Below are 20,887 nucleotides of genomic sequence, written 5' to 3' on the forward strand. Positions count from 1 at the left end.
CTTTCGAAGCCGAACCTTTATCTGCCTATACGAAACACTTTTCCTCGCGCAGCACTCAAAGCGCAGGGTGCAAATGCCCGCAGTACCTTTGCACAGTGCCGCTGGGCGCAAGCATATTAGCAATTTTCAATACTATGCCACCCGCATTCACTGAAGCGCGGTGAGCGCCTGTCACGTTGAAGAGCAATTCTCAATATGCATTCGCCAGCCGACTGGGTATATCACGCACATGAGATGCACTCATCTCTGAGACTGCAAGTTTGGAATTTCCGCAGATGCCAGACATCTCAGGGAGGTAAAATCAAACGGTTATTGACGACTTGTTTAAACCGGGGCATCGGAAACATTTGCTTGATCATCATATTGATCAGGGGCTTGAGCTCATCGCGAATCGTGCGCCTTGTGTGTTTTTTCATAACAACCCGATTGTGTCCAATCGCGCTAGTTGACGTTGAAACTTTGCCTCCCCTTACTTATCAGCGGTTTGGAGCGCGACGGATCTCCTGTACGTGAGAACAAGGCTTGCGTCTGTGATATGAATCAGTTCGATAAGCTCGATTGATGTCCAACGGGTGGACGACCTGCTGGTAGCTTCTCGTTTTTGAACGCTTGGGTGACAATTGCCTCCAGGTGGTCCCACGTTTGCTGTTCCGCGAGTGTGGACCGGGTAAAGTCCCACAGGTCCATGCTCGTACTAAGTTCAGCGCGAAGCTCATGGATTTTTTCCTCGTTTTCGGTTGCATCTCTGCAACGGGCTGGAGTGTCCCCCCTTCTTGCTTCTTCGGTCACTCATTTCACTTCAGTTATTCTGGAAAGCGCAGATAGAAGCACTGAGAGGAGCACGGCTATAGCCTTAAGGAAGGTAGTGCCCAATCAGTACGGTAGGGAGGTCGCTTGCGTAACCTACACTGCCTCACACAAGAAATTTCTAGGATTGTCGTGATGAGCTAGTCCAGGCGAGAAGCTCTGTATCCTCGTATTAAGATCCATTTCTGAATTAGGTGCGCACCTTTGGGCCACTGGTTTACCGACCTGCCACTCCTGTCTTCCAGTGCCGAAGGCTCGTCGGTCAGGGAACCCCACTTAATGGAAAAGTGCGTTGCGCATCTGCAGCATAGCTCCACATTTTAGATTGGCCTCGCAGCTTGCAATAAGTGCCGCCAGTAACTTCCGAGCCTATATGTAAATTACAGAGTTGACTTGAAGCTCAACGATGAACTGAGAACGGTAAACCGCAAACACAAACAAGAGCACAGCTGGGTTGAGACCGGCCTGCAATTGAGCTAGTCACTTTGTTTCAGCGTTTCAATGTGCCGCACATTTCCTGGGATTCAGGGCTATTTCCTCTTGCTTTGCTTTCCTGTTGGGCGGATTGGTTTTCACGCAGCCTCCATCCAATATGTAAGTTATCCAATTCCCCAGTTCTAGAACGACGTAATCCCTTCGTTACAGAGGAAAATGCTCCTCTTAGTGGATTCCGGCAGTTCTCTGACTGCCGGATTTTCTGCCCTCCGTGCGTTATCCCTTGGTGTCTCTTCTCTCGCACGAGCCGGCATCCACAGCCCCAATGTGCACGAACACTAGACCAGTTTGCAAGACGTTTTAAATATTTTGCCACAGCTCCTCGCATTGGCATTCTGGGACTAATCCCGCATCCGAGCTAGCCTCTGAGGCCTTTGAGGGACCGGTTTGTTTCCAGAAAGTGGTACCCGTGCTGAGATATAACCATCTTTGTGTCTAAAATTCGAAGCAAGGACGTGCCATTAGCAAGTAGAGCTATCTGGCGCATATGAGGGCTGCAGTACGGCTCTGGAGGAGCGAAGAATCCCTGCTCTACTTCTCCAGTATGACGGGGCTGATTACGCCAGGATGGTCTGCAACCGCCCCTCTAGTATGCAGGCGTCCTTATCAACGTGGTACCAAGGCCTGCGGCTGACGAGCGACTAGAGCGGCCGCGAGTTGCCCAGTCTTCTTCCTATCACTGCAAGGTGCTTTGAAAGCAACAAAAACATTGGCTTGCGTGCGCCGCCGAGTGAAGGCAAGCATAAGTTTCCTTTGATATGCACGCTAGCCTTTATTGAGATGCTAAATATTTACGGTGCTCTCAGAATCCACTCTGCAGGGAGCTAGAACAACATGCACTTGCTTTAACCACGCCATGGAGCCCTCCGAGTGATTAGCCAGCAGGTGGCCGAAATGATAAAGCTAGAATCTGCGCTATGCTATGAGGCCAACAGGTAGCTTGCTGTTCATTCTTAGAATGCCTCGGGGCCTATGGACCAACCAACGGGCAGTTGTCCAAAGTACCAGGCGGTGGTTAAGAGTAGATCTCCGCTGGAAGAGACCATGGGATTCAACGCCAGAGAAGTGCAATTTCTTAGCGATAACTGGGGTATGAGAATGCGCCGAGAACGAGGCTCGCATAAACATTGTCGTGGTGATGATGGCAGTTGGCAGAGTTTGAGCCGAAAGGGCTGGCAACACGTGCGGATAAAATAGCTAATCTTGTCCATCGATGGACGTAAGGTCGCACGGCCAAGATAGGGAGGCAGATTGCGGACTGTAAAAGCACAGAGACCTCGTTGGCACCGGTCTTTTGTCCCGTGATGGTGATCCGCAAGAGCTACCCGTGTTGCGCAGGCCGAGAAATTGCCTTAGTGGCAGTGATGCGGAAGATGACAGGGACTAGCTAGGTGAAGCTTACCAGACGTAGGTCAGGATTAATGAAACGCCTGGTTCATTTAGGAGGGTTTCTACAGTATTACTCATAACCTGACAGGCTCAGCAGAGATAAGACAGAATGCATATGGGCTTGGGCTCGCTCATTGGCCGCATTCTTTTTCGCGCACTTCACCACAGTGTTCGACTCTCTTGTCATCCCAACGTGTAAAGGGGATGAGGGGACAGGCGGACTCATCGGGGGAAGCTGATCCATTCTTAAGCTGTCGTTGCGAGGCCAAGCCCCGTTGTTGTGACACAAAAGAGGTACCAGCTACCGTTTGTACAGCCGCAGTTGAGGATCATACTCAGCCTGTGAGGGGCTTGGGATCCCCAGGGCGCCGACCTTCCCAGCTTGTTCTATTTAGGGGATTGTCGCTTACATTCGCTCTCACTTTGAGCGGGATTCAAAATAGAAGACATTTATTGCACACAGTTCATCATCATTTTGTAGCACAAGTTAGATGACATCTTAAGTCGAGGAGCCCCGAAAGGTTTTCTACAACAGATGCAAAGCGAAGTTATAGGGGCAGTGTACACGCGCAGTACAGCACCCTCATTAATTCCAGTATGTGAAGGTAGTAAGAGAGCAGGCTTGACGGAACAGTCTGGTCTCTTCCTGCCTGCAGGAGAATGCATGACAGGGGAGGAAGATCTAGAGACTGGAGCGGCGAGGAGTCCTGCTATTTTCATCTCGCAGTAAGACCTTGCTGCAAATGCCCCTACTCACCCGACAACTAGAGATCGGTCAACGAAGCTGCCTTTGACCGCAAGTTGAACGTTACGCGCAACTCGCACGGTTTTCAGTTCTCAAGCACATTGAGTACAAGGAACCTCAGGTGGTCACAGCTGCCTTCCCGCTGGCAACGCCTTCCCTGAGCGGCCGTGCCAGTCCAGGACCCCAGGTTAGGAACGCTACCTAAGGGGACTGCTGGCGTAAGGCACAGGCGGAGTTAGGTAAATCCAGTAAAGCAGTTTCAAACCGCCGTTGCCGTTGTGTTGCATGGCGTATCTCGAGCTGGTTAGCGCGGATTCTTTTGTAAGTGGGGGTACAGCAAGATGAACTGCAACCCATGACAGGCCGTTACCTGTCCCCTCCAATACTGGGCGCCTGAGCAACTGTGCCGAGCAAGCTTGCAGACTGCGTGGATATTTGAGGAGCTTTTCGATAATTATTGTCACGTCCCTTTTGAATCTATCGCAACTCACAAGATTCCCATTCTAAAATCTACCAGTTTTGCTACACGTCGAAATTAGGGGCGGCTGCAAAGCCTCTGGACACTGCGGTGCTGCATATTGGGTCCGGGGGTCTCTGCGAAGCACCTGTGCCCCTGGCCTCCTGCGTGGTGTTCCAGTAAAATCATACCGATTTTTCACTTGCCTGATTCTTTTATTAGCTGTAGTGGAACTTTCAGGCTGCACTACTTGTGCCAACAACCTCCCATGGCAAACAGTCCCCGCTGACTTGCCTGCTAGAAAAATAGCAGTGTGCATCCCCGTAAGACACTTTTTGCCCTTAATTATTGCTGATACATTATATTGCTTTAAGCGTACTGCTAAATCGGAGAAGACTCGCAACGGGTGCGAGACGTGATTTAGGTGCGGTCTGCGACTCGCCGCCTCTAGTGCCTGTCTCCTGAAACGGAGAATTTATGGGCTCCGTATATTGGTAGACTCGGCTTCCCTAACATATTTGGGCATAAACTATGGAAAGATATGAGTAAAATGGCGCTTCAGTGCAGGATAAATAATTGCTTCTGGCTTGCGACTTCGTAAATGCTGCTCGCGCCTGCGCAGCTTCCCGATATCCCCTGAGTGGGAGGTGTGCACACCAGCGTGTGTGGCGTTGTCCCATTTTTGGTTTTGTAAAAGGCATGCTCTGCATATTATTTGCCAATAACCGTTAATGCCAATGCAGCCCCTGATATTGGGCTTTCATGCCAGTCCACAGTTGATTCGTGTGTGCCTTATGTAATAAGCCAGGCGACACGTGCACATCGCCGCTCAAGCTGGCCGAAAAACTACAGAGGTGTACGCATACGTTTTGCTCTGGAGGCTAGCAGAAATTGATATTTATGCTTTGTCCGCTGCCAATAAACTGCGGGGAAGATGTCGTCTGTAAAGGTCGCTGTGCGGGTTCGTCCCTTCAACGACCGCGAGAAGAACATGAATGCAATTCTTTGCATCTCTATGGAGGGGAAAAGCACAACTATAGAAAACAAAGATGACGCGAAAAATCCAAACAGAACTTTTGCCTTCGATTATTCATATTGGTCACATGACGGGTTTGAGGTGGACGAAACAGGGTATTGTAGGCCAAGCAGCACTAAGTATGCAGACCAGCATAAGGTGTATCAAGATGTGGGTAAAGATGTGTTGAACAACGCCTTCGAGGGGTATAATGCATGCCTTTTCGCCTACGGCCAAACTGGAGCTGGAAAGAGCTATTCCATGGTTGGGTATGGCGCAAATAAGGGGATTATCGTGCGAGCATGTGAAGAAATATTCCAACGCATACAACAGAATACAGATCCTAGCCTCCAAGCTGAGGTTCTAGTAAGCATGTTGGAGATATACAACGAACAAGTGCAAGACTTGCTTCAACCGATGGACAAGCGACCCAAAGGAGGACTGAAAATCCGGCACACTCCTCAGCTAGGCACATTCGTGCAAGACTTAAGCAAATGCCCTGTGGACTCGTATGCAGCAATTCAAGCCAAATTAGATGAAGGTACTTTGCTGCACGCTCATCAAGCGCAGGTTGTGTGCAGCCGCTTGGCAAAGTGATCGGAGCTCCAGCTTTAGGATGATATTTTGAGGTTCTCTGCAGGCACGGCCAATCGCACTGTTGGCGCTACGCTGATGAATGCCACGTCATCTCGTGCGCACACGGTTCTGCAAATCTGCTTCCGCCAAGTCACCGTAGATCGTATGGTACACAAAATTATAAGCTAAATCACTTAGTTGCGGACAAACTAGCCAGAGCAGGTTTTGGCGTGTTTAGATACTAGCTTTTCTTTTACTCCTCGCGAGCTTCCGGCGACATTGTCCTTCGCAGCCACTTCAGGAGAGCCCGTTTCACAAAAGTGCTCCGAAATCAATCTGGTAGATTTGGCCGGTAGTGAGAGGGCTGGGTCTACCGGGGCCACGGGAGACAGGCTCAAAGAAGGTTGCGCTATCAATCAGAGTCTCAGCGCCCTCGGCAACGTCATTTCTGCCCTTGCAGACAAAGCAGCCGGGAAACTGAAACCTGGGCAGGTAATCTTCGTGACAAAGTCTCAACTACGCTTGAAGCCAAAATTTTAGTAAACTATGCCGGTTGAATAGGCTAACCGATGTGGATCCAGGAGGGTCCGAAACCGTTCAGGCCCGCCAGCGCCCATAAGTGAACAGCGCGTGGGCATGCTGCAATAAGGATTCCGCGCAGTTTCTAATGCATGAATGCAGGTGGTGCCATACCGCGACTCTGCGTTGACGCGCATTCTGCAAACTGCACTTGGAGGAAATAGTAAAACGTGCATGATAGCAGCTCTTTCCCCAGCTTCTGTCAATTACGAAGAGACTTTAAGCACTCTCCGTTATGCAGGTAAACAACACAGCTGCCCACAGAGAAAATGCGCTGAAATGCAGTAAGGAGGTACATGTGCGCGAGAAGCGAACATTCCCGGCTTTTTTTCGTCGGCACTCTTGCAGACTGCATTTCGACATTTTGTTGTGACTCATTCCAGCTTTGGACCCACCCCTCTTGGGAATTTGATGACTGCTCGTGCCACCAACCTGCAACCAGAAACACTGCCTGGAGGGAATGAACTAGTTAATGAAGCGAAGGTAATATAGTTCTCATACGAGCAAATGCGTGGTGAATTCTTTAAGATATTGGCTCCCAACCTGTGCGCTCAGATAGAGTAAAACAAATTAAAAATGAAGCCGTAGTCAACGAGAACCCACTTGAAAAACTTATTCGAGAGTTACGGGAAGAGAACGAGCGCCTCAAAAAGGTACATGGAATATCATCCTCAACAAGATATCAAAAATTGGCTTCCTTATTCATAACCATAACGTTTTGCGCCACCATGGACATAAGATATACACTGCCTGGACCCCTCATCCTGAAACCACAGGTTTGCTTGGAGATCTGTCAGTCAACCTGCTCAGGCTATGGGAGGTGCCTTGCCAGCCCCAAGCGGCGGTTCAGAGCCCGACCCGGCTCTGCTAGAGGCTATGCGAAAACAGTACGAAGAAGAGATTGAGGCAAATAAGCGGGCTATGGAAGAAATGACAGTACGTTTTTTTGTGTGTGGGTCTCCATTTTGCCTGGGCGCCTTTACCCTATAGCTGACAGAAATGAAGATCGCACACTCACACGCCGACTAGGCAGAGGTTCAACGTGTTCTTTCCACCATCATTTTGCAGATGTCGTGGCAACAAAAAATCGAGGAGGAGAAGAAGAGGGCAGCAGCCGCTGGGAAACTGGAAAAGAACGTCGAGATGACACTTCCCACTCTACAAAACCTAAACGAAGACCCTTTTCTTACCGGAAAGATAGTGTGCGTAATACAAGAAGGATCGAGCACTTTCGGAAAGGCAGAGGGGGAAGAGGTTCCCACCTTCCGTATTGGTGGATTGGGTGTGGTAGCAGGCCATGCTACTGTGACGTGTCAAAAAATACAGAACGACGCCGAAGATCCAGAAGATGTATCTTTTTGCGTAACGTTGACGGCAGTAGGGAAGACAATGGTGAATGGCATGGAAATGCAGGAGGGCGACGAAAGGCAGCTGCAACATAAGGACAGAATTCTGTTTGGGCACAACAATCTGTATGTGTTTATGGACCCATTTGATATGGATAAGTCCATGCCGTTGTGGGAGGATGCTATGAAGGAGGTGAAAAAAGACCAGATGGGGGCATACGGACAGCCACAAGAAACTGAGGCAGATAGAGAAAAGGATAGAAAATTTCAAGAGATGCTGAAAGAGCTAGAGACCGAGAAGAGTTCGTTGGAAACGGAAAGACGCGAACTGCTTAAAAAATTGGAGCAGAAGGAACAAGAGCTGTTAGCAAGTGGTGAATCGCAGGAGGTAATTCAGGAGAAATTACGAGAACTGGAACAAGAAAAGCAGGAAATACAGCGGGAGCTGCAGAGTAGACAAGAAGAATTGACCGCGCGAGAGCTAAGAATACGAAAGGAACGGGCAGAAGAAGATGCCAGAAGGGAGGAAGAAAGAGCCGCCAGAATTGAATTGGAGGAAATAATGACAAAAACTTCCCTTCTTGTTGATGAAGCAAATATGATTGCACAAGAGCTAGGAGTTGGAGCTTTCTTTTCTCCTAAACTGACAGTTCGCGGAGATGCGGTAGGGCGGAGTGCTAGAGCAACCCTAGGAGGGACAGTAATGCAAAGATCGGAGATTATGATCAGAGTTGATCGGATGGACTCGGCCATAACTCAGCTCTGGTCTCTGGACTTGTTTGAAAGAAAGGTCTTTGAAATGCGAGAAATTTATGCTAATTGGACACCCGAGCCAGGCCAACCGTTTGCATTACCGGATGACGTAGCAGACCCCTTTGCACCGGATCCAGAATCATACCAGGTGAGACGATGGCCATTAGTGAGCTAGAGGACATGGGGAAAACCTAGTAAGGGAGTCAAAAAAGCCCTACTGCAGGAATGCGGAGCATAGGAGAAACGTTAGGCATAGCTCTCAATAAACTTGCTTGTGCGTAGGACTGCTCTGCTCAGGAGCTTGATGAGGTTTGGGCGCAGTAGGTATAGGCTTTACGCCCTGAAGATTAACCGTTAGGTGTATGTATTTTTACCTTCTGATGCCTTTGCTGTAGGTGGTGGGCCAAGCCTATGTTTATCTAGAAACAATTCGAAGCTTGCTCCCCATAGAGAAAGAGCAATTCCCTATCTTCGACTCCAAAGGACAAAAACGGGGAACTCTTGTTCTATCAATCGATATTCAAGTCGCTCCAACAAGACCTGAAATAGATGGGTAGATATTACAGTAGTTGGCAATTTGCATTCAACCCCGCATGTCCACTATGGCACGCGACTCCCTACACTCACTGTGACGAAGAACCAGCGAAGGTCTGGGCATCAGCAGATCTAGAGAATTGAGCCCCGCGACATAGAAAAAGAAACATGCTCCAGCCACTCGATGCAAAATTGGTTTTCGCTGTGTTTAGAGAGGACGAGTTGATGGCTCGCCGCATCGAAGATATTGATGATTTCGATTCCGTGGAAGACCTGAAAGGCCGCGAGCTGACAATCACTGTCTCTGTGCATTCTGCAAATAACTTGCCGGAGAAGTCATGCCGACATCCACAGGTATGACTGTTCATTGTCAACTTATTGACTGGCAGCAGCAGTCACAAACAATGGCGTGGCTCTCAGAATGGGGCAAAGGGAAGAACGACAGCCAGCTTTGACTGCATCCAGATTGCTGCGTATACAGACAATCGGCATGCGCCAAAACCGTTCTCCCTGTCTTGCAAAATCGAGTTTTCCATCTACTGCTGCATTGGCACGGAAGGTAAATGCACGCTAGGAACTATTTCCCGTTGATGCTGTTTTGTCAAAAAAAATTGGCACGCAGGTCCTATACCGCTGGCTAGACGGAATGACAGAAGTGTCTACAGTTTCCCTCGAAGAGGAAAGCAGAGACGTTGTCTTCAACAGTTCGAGAGTAAGCAAGATCAGTCACTGTGAAGCCTTCCTGCGCTGCGTTTTAAAAGGCAGTCTAACAGCAAATTTCATCGGTTTTTCAAAGGCGTACGGTGGATGCTCGTGCGCAGAGATAGCCATAGCAGCTCGTGCACATAGGCGTGTAGCGCCATGGGGAACAACAGAACACTATGCATTTCCACGCCGAAATGGCACGACAGCACGACTAATTCCTATAGGAAGAACGACTCACTAGAAATTTAATGAGACCGTTAAGCTGAACAAGTGTAGGCTTACATTTCTGCTCTGCTTCAGGAGTTCAGCCTGAACGCCAATGATGTGGCCTTTGAGTGGCTCTCTGGTGCACTGATATTTGAGGTGAGCGGAAAGTTTGTCGACAAGACAGGCAAGGGCAAGGGCGACAAAAGCAGAGAAATGCACAAACTTGAGGAAGAACTGAATGAGAAGAAAGCGCTGCTGGAGAAAATTAATACGGCACTCAGGATGCAGGGGAGATCACTCGACGAATTGTTACACAAAGCAGGAATCGAGCAGGCTAGAGGAGAAGACAAATTGCATACAAATGACATGGGAGGGAGCATACATGAAGTTGAAGGCGAGCAAGAAGCACAGGAAAAACTAACCAATATCAATATTGTTGAACCTCCAGTTGAGATTCAGGAAGGTGGTAGCAGCAAGCAGGCTTTATCGGATGATGCGGACCAACATGAGGCTCCAGCAGCCGAAGAACCCGCTGTATCGGAGGATGTGGACCAACATGAGGCTCCAGCAGCAGGAGAACCTGCACTGCCGGAAGATGTGGACCAACATGAAGCCCCAGCAGCAGAAGAACCTGATGTGTCGGAAGGTGCGGACCAACACGAGGCCCAAGCAGCAGAGGCGACAGACCAAGCTTCTGCATCAAATGAGGACAGTGCTCTGGTGAGCGACGCTGCTGATGCAACTGCGATTGATGCTGGCGAGGCCGTCGTGGCGGAAGCGGCTGAATCTGACCCTGCCGAATCAGCTGAAGCAACAGAACAGATCCGTCATGGAGCAGAAACCCCTGAGGAAGGGTCACCAAGAGCACCGGTAGAAACAGCAAGCGACGAAGACGTTGAGTCAGCGTAGCATGGATGGAAACAGCCAAATATCAGCTGCCCAGGGAAACAGTCGTGCAACTTGAAAACTCTTTTTTCTGAGGTGGCTTGAGTTAAGCCACGATTCCGTGCATGCTGATATTTCGCTACGCAGACGCTACAGTCTTTTCGCGCCCATTTGATTGGAAAAACGTTAACCGCGCGTGGCGTAGCTGACGGTGCAGAGTGGGTGCACCAAACGGGTTGCAAGTACAAAGCATTTTCCTGCAGCCTTTTGGCCGATTGATTACGCACCATAGCTCAGATTGAAGTCGCTTCTTGTGGCCTAAAAGTATCCGTTTTGCAAATTCCCTCGAAGTTGGCGCAGTCAAGCCAATCGTGATAAAGTTAGTTCCACTAGTGAGACCTCCAAAAAATGTTCTCCACCCGATGAACGAGGAGAGGGCAGCATAGAGGAGTAGCAAACATCAGGATCAAGCATGTCGAATAGGGACAGTATGCACGGCTTTCTGTGGAGCAGCGCAGCACGCGCCAGTGTGGTCAACATAGAAGATGCCTGATGTGTAGCCCCGATGGTCCGCTCCACGCACGGAAAGCCCTAATCCATCACGCCAGCTGGCACACCCTTCAGCTGGTTAACCGAAGGAGATGCGCTTATTATTATTATAGAACGTTCGCCATTTGACCGTCCAAAGGGACGCTGAACCTCTGAACCCATTACCGGGTTAGTAGCTCAGTTGTTGTGGCGGTCATCAAGAAAACATTTCATGGGTAAAAAAGGGGAGGATGCCGGTAGACTTCCATTAGGCTTCAATGCATGATATACACTGCGCTCTTCACAGTTCATTAGCTAACAGCCTTTGCTTTTATTAGCACTTAGCTATGGAAACCCTTTAGCTTTCGGAGCATTCGTTTTTACTTATATTTATGCTACTCAGGTTGCCATTCTCTTTTCTACTTTTTCTACAAAAGCTTCCACTTTTGTCTTTTGAATATAGAACGCTCCTCCATCGATTTAAATATAAATCTCAGTTTATGTACATTATTCTTTTTCTTTCATTTTTAGTACATAATTTCTAATTTAGCAAGCTATTACGGACTCTTTAAAGGATAACTGCTCCTAAGCTGGCCTCCTAATTAAAAATGAAATGAAATTTCTTTTTGTGTTAAAAATACTTTTTAAAAACCTTAACTTGTGATGTGGGCTGTTTGCTTTTGGACTTTCGAGATTTCCCTCAATAGTCTCACTTATTTTAAAACATAACTAGGTATTATTAGTTTATATATAATTATTATATTATTTAATATATAAATATTATATATAGTGCTTTACCACCTTAAATACGTATTAATAATAGCTACGCCTCCACGCATTTCGAGGAGAACAAGCTAGCTCCGAATTCGACAAGCGTTTCACCGCTAGTGTCATCTCTTCTGATGATTTTGCAATATCAGCCAGTTCGAACCCCTATATAGACTTATCTAGATTTCATTCTGGACAAGATTAGTTCATCCTTGTTCGGGTTCTTAATTATAAGCAATTGTTATTATAATCAATACTTCGCAGTAACTCTGGCATCAAATAATTAAGTTTAACCCGTACACGCTTCCAGAACCACCGTCCCTTGCTCATTTAGGCAACAGTTTTAAGGAGTTATGGAGCCCAAATTCTTTAAGGCAACGCAAAATGCGGAAAGGAAATTCATAGATTGAGCATGCTCGCTGTTTAGGGAACCTGTGGTGCTGAAAGTAGTCCTCGTTACACATTGTACTTTACTCATTCGAGGCGAACGTGATAACGGCGCGTGGCAACTGGCCAGCTTACTGCTTAAAGTGATGAGTACTTAAGTCTTGTGCCATGTCCTTGATTTGACTGGAAATTTAGCGTATGGTAGTAATCTATCTCGTGAGAATTTTACAACCATACCCCTGGCGTCAAATTGATCCTGTTTGTGCAAGATTTTTGCCCGTGCATTGTGCCGCATGCAAAGAACATAGGCAGTGAGATTCGAAAGACAGGGAGTAAGACTAGTGACGTTGTAAATGAAATTAAACATGCTGTATCTCTGTAGTAGTTACGCTGTTGACCAGGTCCTAGAGCACCTCGTGCGGCACTAAAGATAAACTCTCCTGGCAGTGGGTGAGGGGTTATCTACGTTTCCAGTGGCAAAACAATGGTCTTTGAGGCCTCCAAGGCGATACACGGAACACCAAGCACTGCAAAAGCAGCACCCTGATCCAGTGAAATGACGTTGAAAATGTTAGCTGTTGCTGTCTGTATCGTCCACCGAATCGCTGCTGCAGTGTTGAGCTAGCTCTGGCGCTAGAAGTTGCTGGAGCTCAACCTTCTCAACACCTGTAAATTGTACGGACTGTCCTTTTCGTCTGGGATGCTCGATCCCTTCGGCCTGATCGGCACTAGAAGTGGATGCTTGCTGCAACTGCGGTGTAACAGGGATGATGCGCAGGCTTCTACGCGGTTGCTGCACAGGCACGAACGGCTTTGGGGCCCTCATGCTTGATCGCCTTGGCGCTGTAATAGTTTTGGGTTCCACGACTTGAAAAAATTCTTCTGCAGAAGAGTGCATTGCAACAGTTGATCTTAGCGGGAGCCCTGCCGCACTTGTCGTCGACAAGCGTGCCCCCTTATCAGCTACGGTACCATCCGTTGATGAATCTTGTTGAGCTCCAGGAACGATTGTGCTGGAGCGCCTACGTGGGGAGGACCTCTCCTCTACGCTCTCGGCTCTCGAGGAATCATCTCCTTGCCCGGGATGCCTCTGAACAGAGGACTCTCTATCAAGGTGCAGGTGATGCCCACTTGACACCTTTCCCAGCTCTGTAAGGTCGGTGATGCATTCGCTTGCCTCACTGCGGTGCAGCAGTGACTTCTGACGTTGCCGTTGTTCATCTTGAGCAAGGCGTTCTTCGTTTGACAACGAAGACCGCTGAATTTGAACTGGAACTGTCGAATCCGTTTGCCCTCGCTCTGGATGCCTGATCAGACGCCCGCATGCTCCGTTCTTGAAAACGCTTTTAAGCCTATCTCTTTTCTCTGGAGCCAACTTGAACGTCCCTAATTGAGTTAGGCCACTGGGCTTCTGGAGAAACGACCCTCCTGTTTTAGTCCCGCGTTTGCGACGAAGAGTACTGCGCCGGCCCTCATTCCTTGATTTTCTTCGCGCGCAAATGGGTGCCGAAGTTTCGAGAAGAAATAATAAGTGTTTCATGTATCCTAGCTGGTCGGATACACTTTTGCGTTGCAGCAATCTTTGCGTCCTCCAGAATGCTTGAATTTGGAGCGCCGCGAGATATTGGAGGATATTGAATTCCGTCGCTACATCAGCATCGCTAAAGCGGCTTATCCATGCGTTAACAAGCCGTGGATTCAGTTCCACCTTCTGCTCGTTCTGGAAGGCATCGCATGCAGAAAGCGGTCCTCTACGCTGAGCATGAGCCTCGCAGGCGCGGCACGTGGTAGTAAGCACCATGTCTCTGATGTGCACACTGTTTCGGTGGACTGGAAGAGGATATACAGCCAAATTTGCAAGAATAGCCTGCATCCGGCGAGGTCCCAATTCAACATAAAGGTCCTTGAAGCCTATGGGTGGTGATACTTCTGCCAAAACTTGTACAGCTACATGGATCGGGAGCCAGCTTAGCTTCATCTCCCGTAGCTTCCACTTATTGAGCAACTCTTGTTGCTGCTGGGCGACCTTCCATAGAGATTGGTTTCGTTTTGCATCGACGTAGCCCTTCAGCACAGTACTCGTGAACAAATTCATAAGCAGCAGAAAAGCCACTGCAACAAACGATATTGCGTAGGGCAAGATGGACCATCCAAGGAGTGGCAAGTCCCTTTCACAGTAGAGGGCCCGGATTTTCAGCACGGTGTCGTGCCAGACCTCGCCCGTTGAGAAAGATAGGAGCAGCAGAAAGCTTTCCCCAAGCGACGCAAAGCAAAAATGTTGATTGGGGTCTACAAGCGCGTCATAGAACAGACATGTCCCAAACAACCCATAAAAAAAGATAGTGATGAACAAAAACAACGTAACCCTGCAGAGGGAGCCAAACACATTAAACATTGAGATAGAAATCACACGCATTACGGGAAGATGATGGCAAGCCACATACGCAACCCGAATCATCCTAAAGGCAACGGGCCAGAGAGGTTCTGAAGGGAAAGCAGTATGCAAAGAGGTCGCCAAACCCACAAGTAGGGCTACCAGCGAACTTCCTGCAACCGCCAGGTCCACAATGTAGACGCCCTTCTGAAAAAGTGCCATTTTGAAAACTGCGAGCCGCACACACTGCTCCATGACGAATACTACAACGACGACTGCGTTAATCCAGAAAATCCATATTTGGTAGCTGGGAAAGGACCACCGTATGTCGCTCTCGGCCCATGCTCCCGCCGCTAACATTGTCAAACACGACAAAAAGGAAATTATTGCCACTGCTACATCGAACTGTTTGCTGGTGATGATTCGCTTTAGCGATTCTCTTGCTTCCAGTCCTTCGCCATACGTGTCACCCCCTCGCCTATCTCCACCACGCTGTTCCACTATCTCGGTTATAATGTTTGATGTGAAAATAGCTCGTTGCATTTCGTTCCAACGGAGGACTGTTGCGCTCCTGACTCCCCCAGTGTATTCCAAGTTGGCCTGTTCTTGGTCCAGCACATCCACAATAATGCCAACGAACAAATTTACGACTAAAACGCTAAGCAAAGCAACCACAAGAATGCAAAGGAATATCGTTAGCAAGCGGTGGCTCTCTCCGAGATCCAGGAAGTCCGTAAGGACGCCTGGCCAGCCTTCAGAGGTGGTAAGAATAAATACACTCAGGAAGCTCTCGCCAAGGCTTGTGAGATTGGCATGCTCCAAAGGTACTTTCGGAGAAGCACCTGCTACTGGCTGCAGGAAAAACCGAAAGTTAAGAGCAAAAAATGTGGTTAACAAAAGGAAGATGAAGGACAGCCGAAGTATTCTTCGTAAGGCCACCTGCATTGCAAGGACCAATCTGTGCATGCCTGTCCCTTTGAAAAGGCGGAGAATCCAGATGCAACGAACCACGCGAGTGCATTGAGCAAATCGGAAATAAGCGGTCTCCACCATCTTTGCGTTCACCTCGTTCCTGCTCAACGAAAGCGCGGCTGCTAAGAACATCCACCCTACAGCTTGAAACACTAAGTCTAACCAGTTAAAGCAAGAGCGGAAAAAGCCAGATTTCTCGCTCACGCTGAAGCGTATAAAGATATCCGCCGTCAATGTGATTTGAAACCCCAGTTCTGCAAAACCAAAGACTCGCCTGGAAGACGCTTCCCTTTTCATGGAACAGTCGACGATCAGCTCCAAAAAAGAAGCCATTTGGATAATTAGCCTTAGCCAATCCATGCCAGTAATTCCGCACACGTTCTGAAGGTGTGCAACAGCAGCGCGACACTTCGCGATTACGAACTGAATGCAACTGGGCAGGCGCTGGAACTCCGGCCGCCGCAGATGCACTTCAGCGTCACGAGGGCGATCGTTGATGCTAACCGTTGATCCTGACTTGTTATTTAGTTCTGCTAACGAATTGAGTCCTTTTGATTTGGGTTCCGTCTTCATTGGGTTGCTCGTTGAGTCGGCTGAATATGGGGAAAGCACGTCACAGTCAGCACTAACCAGATGGCCAACGTAAGCCAAGTACAGCAACGGACTGTCTGGATCCGTTGGCGTAAACTGCGCTAGTCCTGCAGCTGCTGCTGTCTTCAGCAGGATTTTGCCCTGGTTGAAGGCCTCCTTAATTGCATTCCAGCACATGCTACATAGCTCTCTGACAGACAGTTCTTCTGGAGTGCCTACTGCACGCAGTTCGCATCGACAAAATGAGGAAGTTACTGCCTTTTTGGCAACAGCAAGTCTCCCACGTTCTGTTAGGCAATAAAGGTGTGGCGAGGAATGAAATGCGATCGCTTCTTCCTGCTCAAAGACTGCATTTATTAATGCTGCAGGCCCCTAACTACTATGGGGCCAAATCCTTATCAAGCGTTCCATAATAGTCCGTACACTGATGCTCAGGGCGCAGCTCTACCCACCAGTGAAACGATTTCTTGAGCCACCGCAAGCATCATGCAAGACTACAGTGCTGTCATCCGCAGCAAATTTGACGGCTGCCTTGTATGTTGTTCCCAGCTTCCCACCGTTAGCAATGTCCGAAATTTGCAAGGCAGTGGCAGTGGATTCATCTGCTCGCCGTATGTTGGCTGGGCCATAACCATTGTTGTTCTTTTGTAAGGAACTCGACACCCGCTTTGTCTTGCCAGTCGCATTATTTGCCGATCGGTCAAAGAATTGTGGAAGGCCGCGTTCGGCAGCAGCCTTGTCAAAAGCGGTGTCACTAATTAACTCCTTTTTCTGAGGTTTCTCCGAAGCGAAGGAAATAAGACTGTTGCTCTTGCTGCGGCTCTTGTCTCCTCCCCAGGATAGGCTGCCAGAACTGGCCCTTGCGGCTTGCCTGCTTCTTTTCCTTGCAACTGTCTTGCAGATATCTAGGACGACGGATGTCTTGTGTGCCAACTCTCCCAGCGCCTTTGCAGACTTTCCTCGGTCTGACCCTGCAACGATGCGTGGCAAAGGAACAGATGGGGCCCTAAGCGTCCTCCAGTTCTTTGAAAAAAGCAAGCTCTGTCCCACTGACCCCAAATCAGAGGTCTACTGAAGCGATGCTTTTTGGCAGTGGGGGACGTGACCTGCGTGATAAGGAAAGATGCAGCCCACCCATAGTGATAGCCTTTATAACCGCGTCTCGCTGGTCTTTTGTGCGCATGTTCGCATGCGTGTAGAGTGCCTGGGCGTTCTGGCCCTGGAGCGCGTCTTCCGCAGGCATGAGGATTCCCGCGTTACGACAGGTGACAATAAATTTTGCGGCGTATTTCACGCTCAGAGACTTCTGAGTCTGAATAAACTCGCTGATCAGAATTGCTCCATACAGGTTAAAAAGCACACAATTTAAAAAAAGGATAGCAAAATAAAGGAACGTGTTTATTACTGCCACCCGAGATGGAGAGGAGAGGACAAAGGCTGACAACTGATTGGAATCAAAGGTTACGCTTTCCGCATTTCCACCGTAGACATGATGCAGTTCCTTGAACAACAGATGCCATGATTCCCCTGTCAGGATAGGGAGGAAGAGGAGCAAGGCGCTTCCCGCGTTTTGGAAGTTGAAATACTTCGTCAAGTCGAGGGAAGCATCATTTGCGTGAGCAGATATATATGTGGGATCGAAAAAGAAAAACAGTCCCAGCTGTGACACTATGGCGCACGAATAGAGGAGCAGCATCACATAAGGTATCAGGGCATTGTGTAAAGACCACACCATCTCGGCCGTTAGCCTCAATGGACAGAAACACTTTACTACCTTAAAGATTCGAAATGGGCGCAGCAAGGCCGAAATGACAGCTATTGCCCCTAAAAGGCCGGTGGTTTGTACAGCTGACGCTCTGCACCCAATGATAGTCGAACACAATGTAAGTGCTAGAAATCCATCTAAAATGGCAAGTACTCCAATGAGCACATCCAGGAAAATAAATCCGTTCTTCATTCCTCGTCTACCAAATGCCAGTAGTAGCACTATTGACTCGATCACGAACATCGTACTAGTGAAGAGGTCCAATGCAGTGACAAGCCAGCCAGTGTTCCTTCCACTCTGAGCAAACTGGACGCCCAAGTCAATAAAAACGACAATCATCATCACGGGAGAGGCTACCTTGTGAGTAGCTAAACGAAATGCGAAGGTTCTAACTTCCTTGTAGAGAGAATTGATGTGTTTTTTTTGTTCAGGGAATCGAATCTCAAATGCCCTTCTTAACCAATCTCTGCCCATGTACCAATAGCTGGAAATAGCATTTTTGAAGGTTGAACAACATACATTTTCACCTACTGCTGTACCATCCGTCTCCTCGGAAGGAGCAGACCGCATCAAGCCTCCAGCGCTGTCTTTGCTCTGATTCAGCTCTACCATGAGATACTTAAGCCAGTCTGTCCCTAGCAGTTGGTATACCCTCCATTCAGATTCCTTTAAGATTGCGGGGCGAGCAAGGGAAACCGCATTAGCAGCGTCAAAAGCTTCCCAAAGTACCGCTATGCCGAGGTTCATTAGCAGCATGCCTCCGATGACCACCATTAATGGAAATGTAATATATGCTACAACTCCGTTAGTGTAGTGATCTCCGTTTGCAAGGCTTTGCATTGTAGCTGACCATCCTTCTTGAGTGAACCCTTCAAGGAGGGAGACTGCTGCGGCTCCTAAACTTTGGACACCGAAGGCTCCATACCCAGCTTGCTCATTCGCATGTAGCTCTTGCCATGCCCTGTCCTGAAGACGTTTGCGCTCCTGGGCGGTGCAGGAAGAAGTAATGGAATGGAGAAAGATGTTGCGGCACTGCGTGCTGCCTTTACAGGGAGAGATGTAATCAGAGCAGAAGAGAGGCTGTGAGTCGTCAAGATCCCAGAAGAAGCTCTCCGCAGAGCACGAATCGCTCTCCTGAACCTCTGGCGGTAGAGGCAACTCCGGATAGCAACGGTACCAGCAAGTGAATCCGTAGAAATGCAGCAGCACAACGAGTACTAGTAGCGAGAAAACCACTACGAAGATGCATACAGCTGCTAGGTCGTTGGCACTGCGAGTTAAATTGTTTATGGTTGAGCGAAATGCCCGGCAGATCCTTAAAACTGACCATGCTCGCATATTCCTGAGGACGGCGAAAATTGCTAAGGCCACTGGTGAATACGTCCACCATCCCATGTCGACCCCAACGCGGTAGGCTAGATCCGCCGCAATATCTAATAGGAAGAATAAGTCAAGCCATCCAGCCCATGTACGAAAATATCCCCTTCTGGTTGACCACAGTCCCCGGCAGGAAATACCTGTGGCCACCACGCATACGAAGCCGAAAAACGCTGGCGAGCGGAAACCCCAGAACAAAGAAGGAGAAATAATGTTCGTCGCCTCCAAAGAAGCTCCAATGCAGTCCACTAAGACGGCCACAATAAGCAAGGCCCTTGAAAGCCGCGCATTCCTTACTTTGAAGCAGAATAGCGCCCAGGGCCCTCTGGCCATGGCTAGTTCTGCCGTACCAAGAGCTACTGCGGTACTGGTGGAAAGAAAGGAGCTCATAGCCCGGCTTCGGGTGCTGCTGAAACGCCCATCCGTTCGTTCAGTTCCCTGAGTTCCGTAACTGTTAGTATGTGCAGCCCTCGCACTGAGTGCGCCACCCCGCACTTCAGTATCGAAAGATCGTGCACCTGGGGCCTCCATTGCGGTCTCATCAGGCAACACGACGAACCTGTTGTGATTGTTAGTGTTCTGCAAACCCTACGTGGCTCCGCAGGCTTGTTAGAATTGGCACAGATGAACACTGTACGTTCATCAACGGTGGAAGCTGGCCATCAAGTTTCCATCGACTTTACCTGCCACGCAGGAGGGCAGTCCTGCTGGACAGTCACTACACGTCTACTCTTGCCCTGCTCTGGTCGTCTTTTCTGGTCAGCGGGCGTCCCATTTCCGGGGACAACCCCCTGAGCAAACCATCTCAAGCCTTCGCATGCTCCCTTAACCGAAGACTGACTGCAGCAGATACAGAACAGATTCCAGGGTAGTCAAGCTTGTCCAGTGGAACTTTGCTGCTGAAGTTTCTTCACATGAAAAGGACGTCAATACCCTCCAATTTAAAAGAGACGCACCGGAACTTCGCCACTTCAGCTTCTTCGCTGGCGGCAGCTTGCAGGTGACCTCCAGTTTGTAGTTTCCACCAGTAAGTGGAGCGTGGGTCAGAGACCCCACGAAAAGAAGAAGCCAGACGAAGAAATGGGCAGCTTTTCTCGAGGAATACATTGAAGTGCTCGTAGTTTTGGCTGCGAGGCCTCTCTCTCCTCTTTGTTGGGGTTTCGGCTAATGTGCGCAAATTGGGCCTTCGTGGGCCTCATACAATAAGAAATCTCGTACGGCCACACCTTCGCCTGGCTACTAGATATAAAATTCTGGCGCCGTGTTTATGTATAGCTATCCTTTTGGAGTTAGTGTGGATGGCCTGGACCACGGGACCGACCATGGGGCTGCCCGCATGGTTCACCAGGAGTCAAATCCTGGGCCCGGTTTACGCGACACCGTTCATCTTAACATTGATTTTATGGCTCTCTGGAGAAATGCTTTTGGGAACATTGCAAATGGAGTAATGCCCATGGCAGAACACACACTTCAACGGGGAAGGACGCCTCAAGCGTGGCCCACAAGCTGCCCTGTGCAATGGACTCGCCTACTAGTTCCATGAATTGCGCGATTAGCGTAACTTGTTTTGCGGGGGTTTCTAGGCGCTTAGAAGAAGCACCACGCTGGAGGTGCTCATCAGAGCAAAACAGC

The 20,887-nt window shown here is 49.0% G+C and overlaps 2 protein-coding genes across 2 annotated transcripts; one reads left to right on the forward strand and one right to left on the reverse strand.

Annotated features, from left to right (window-relative positions):
• Positions 1-4,827: 4,827 nt before the first annotated feature.
• Positions 4,828-10,517, forward strand: EAH_00027640 (kinesin, putative; the record flags this gene model as incomplete). The annotated part of the gene is made up of 10 exons (XM_013392717.1): positions 4,828-5,449; positions 5,549-5,652; positions 6,166-6,304; positions 6,619-6,716; positions 6,874-6,999; positions 7,132-8,310; positions 8,558-8,715; positions 8,909-9,050; positions 9,319-9,408; positions 9,702-10,517. The coding sequence occupies 10 exons, from the start codon at positions 4,828-4,830 to the stop codon at positions 10,515-10,517; spliced, it is 3,474 nt and encodes a 1,157-aa protein (XP_013248171.1).
• Positions 10,518-12,747: 2,230 nt separating this feature from the next.
• Positions 12,748-18,718, reverse strand: EAH_00027650 (cation channel domain-containing protein, putative; the record flags this gene model as incomplete). The annotated part of the gene is made up of 5 exons (XM_013392718.1): positions 12,748-16,115; positions 16,566-17,084; positions 17,248-17,438; positions 17,976-18,184; positions 18,398-18,718. 5 exons carry the CDS (start codon positions 18,716-18,718, stop codon positions 12,748-12,750), a joined length of 4,608 nt encoding a protein of 1,535 aa, XP_013248172.1.
• Positions 18,719-20,887: the final 2,169 nt, after the last annotated feature.

Source organism: Eimeria acervulina, genomic scaffold (assembly GCF_000499425.1).
Source record: "Eimeria acervulina Houghton genomic scaffold, Eah_scaff239, whole genome shotgun sequence".
Classification (NCBI taxonomy): Eukaryota; Apicomplexa; class Conoidasida; order Eucoccidiorida; family Eimeriidae; genus Eimeria; species Eimeria acervulina.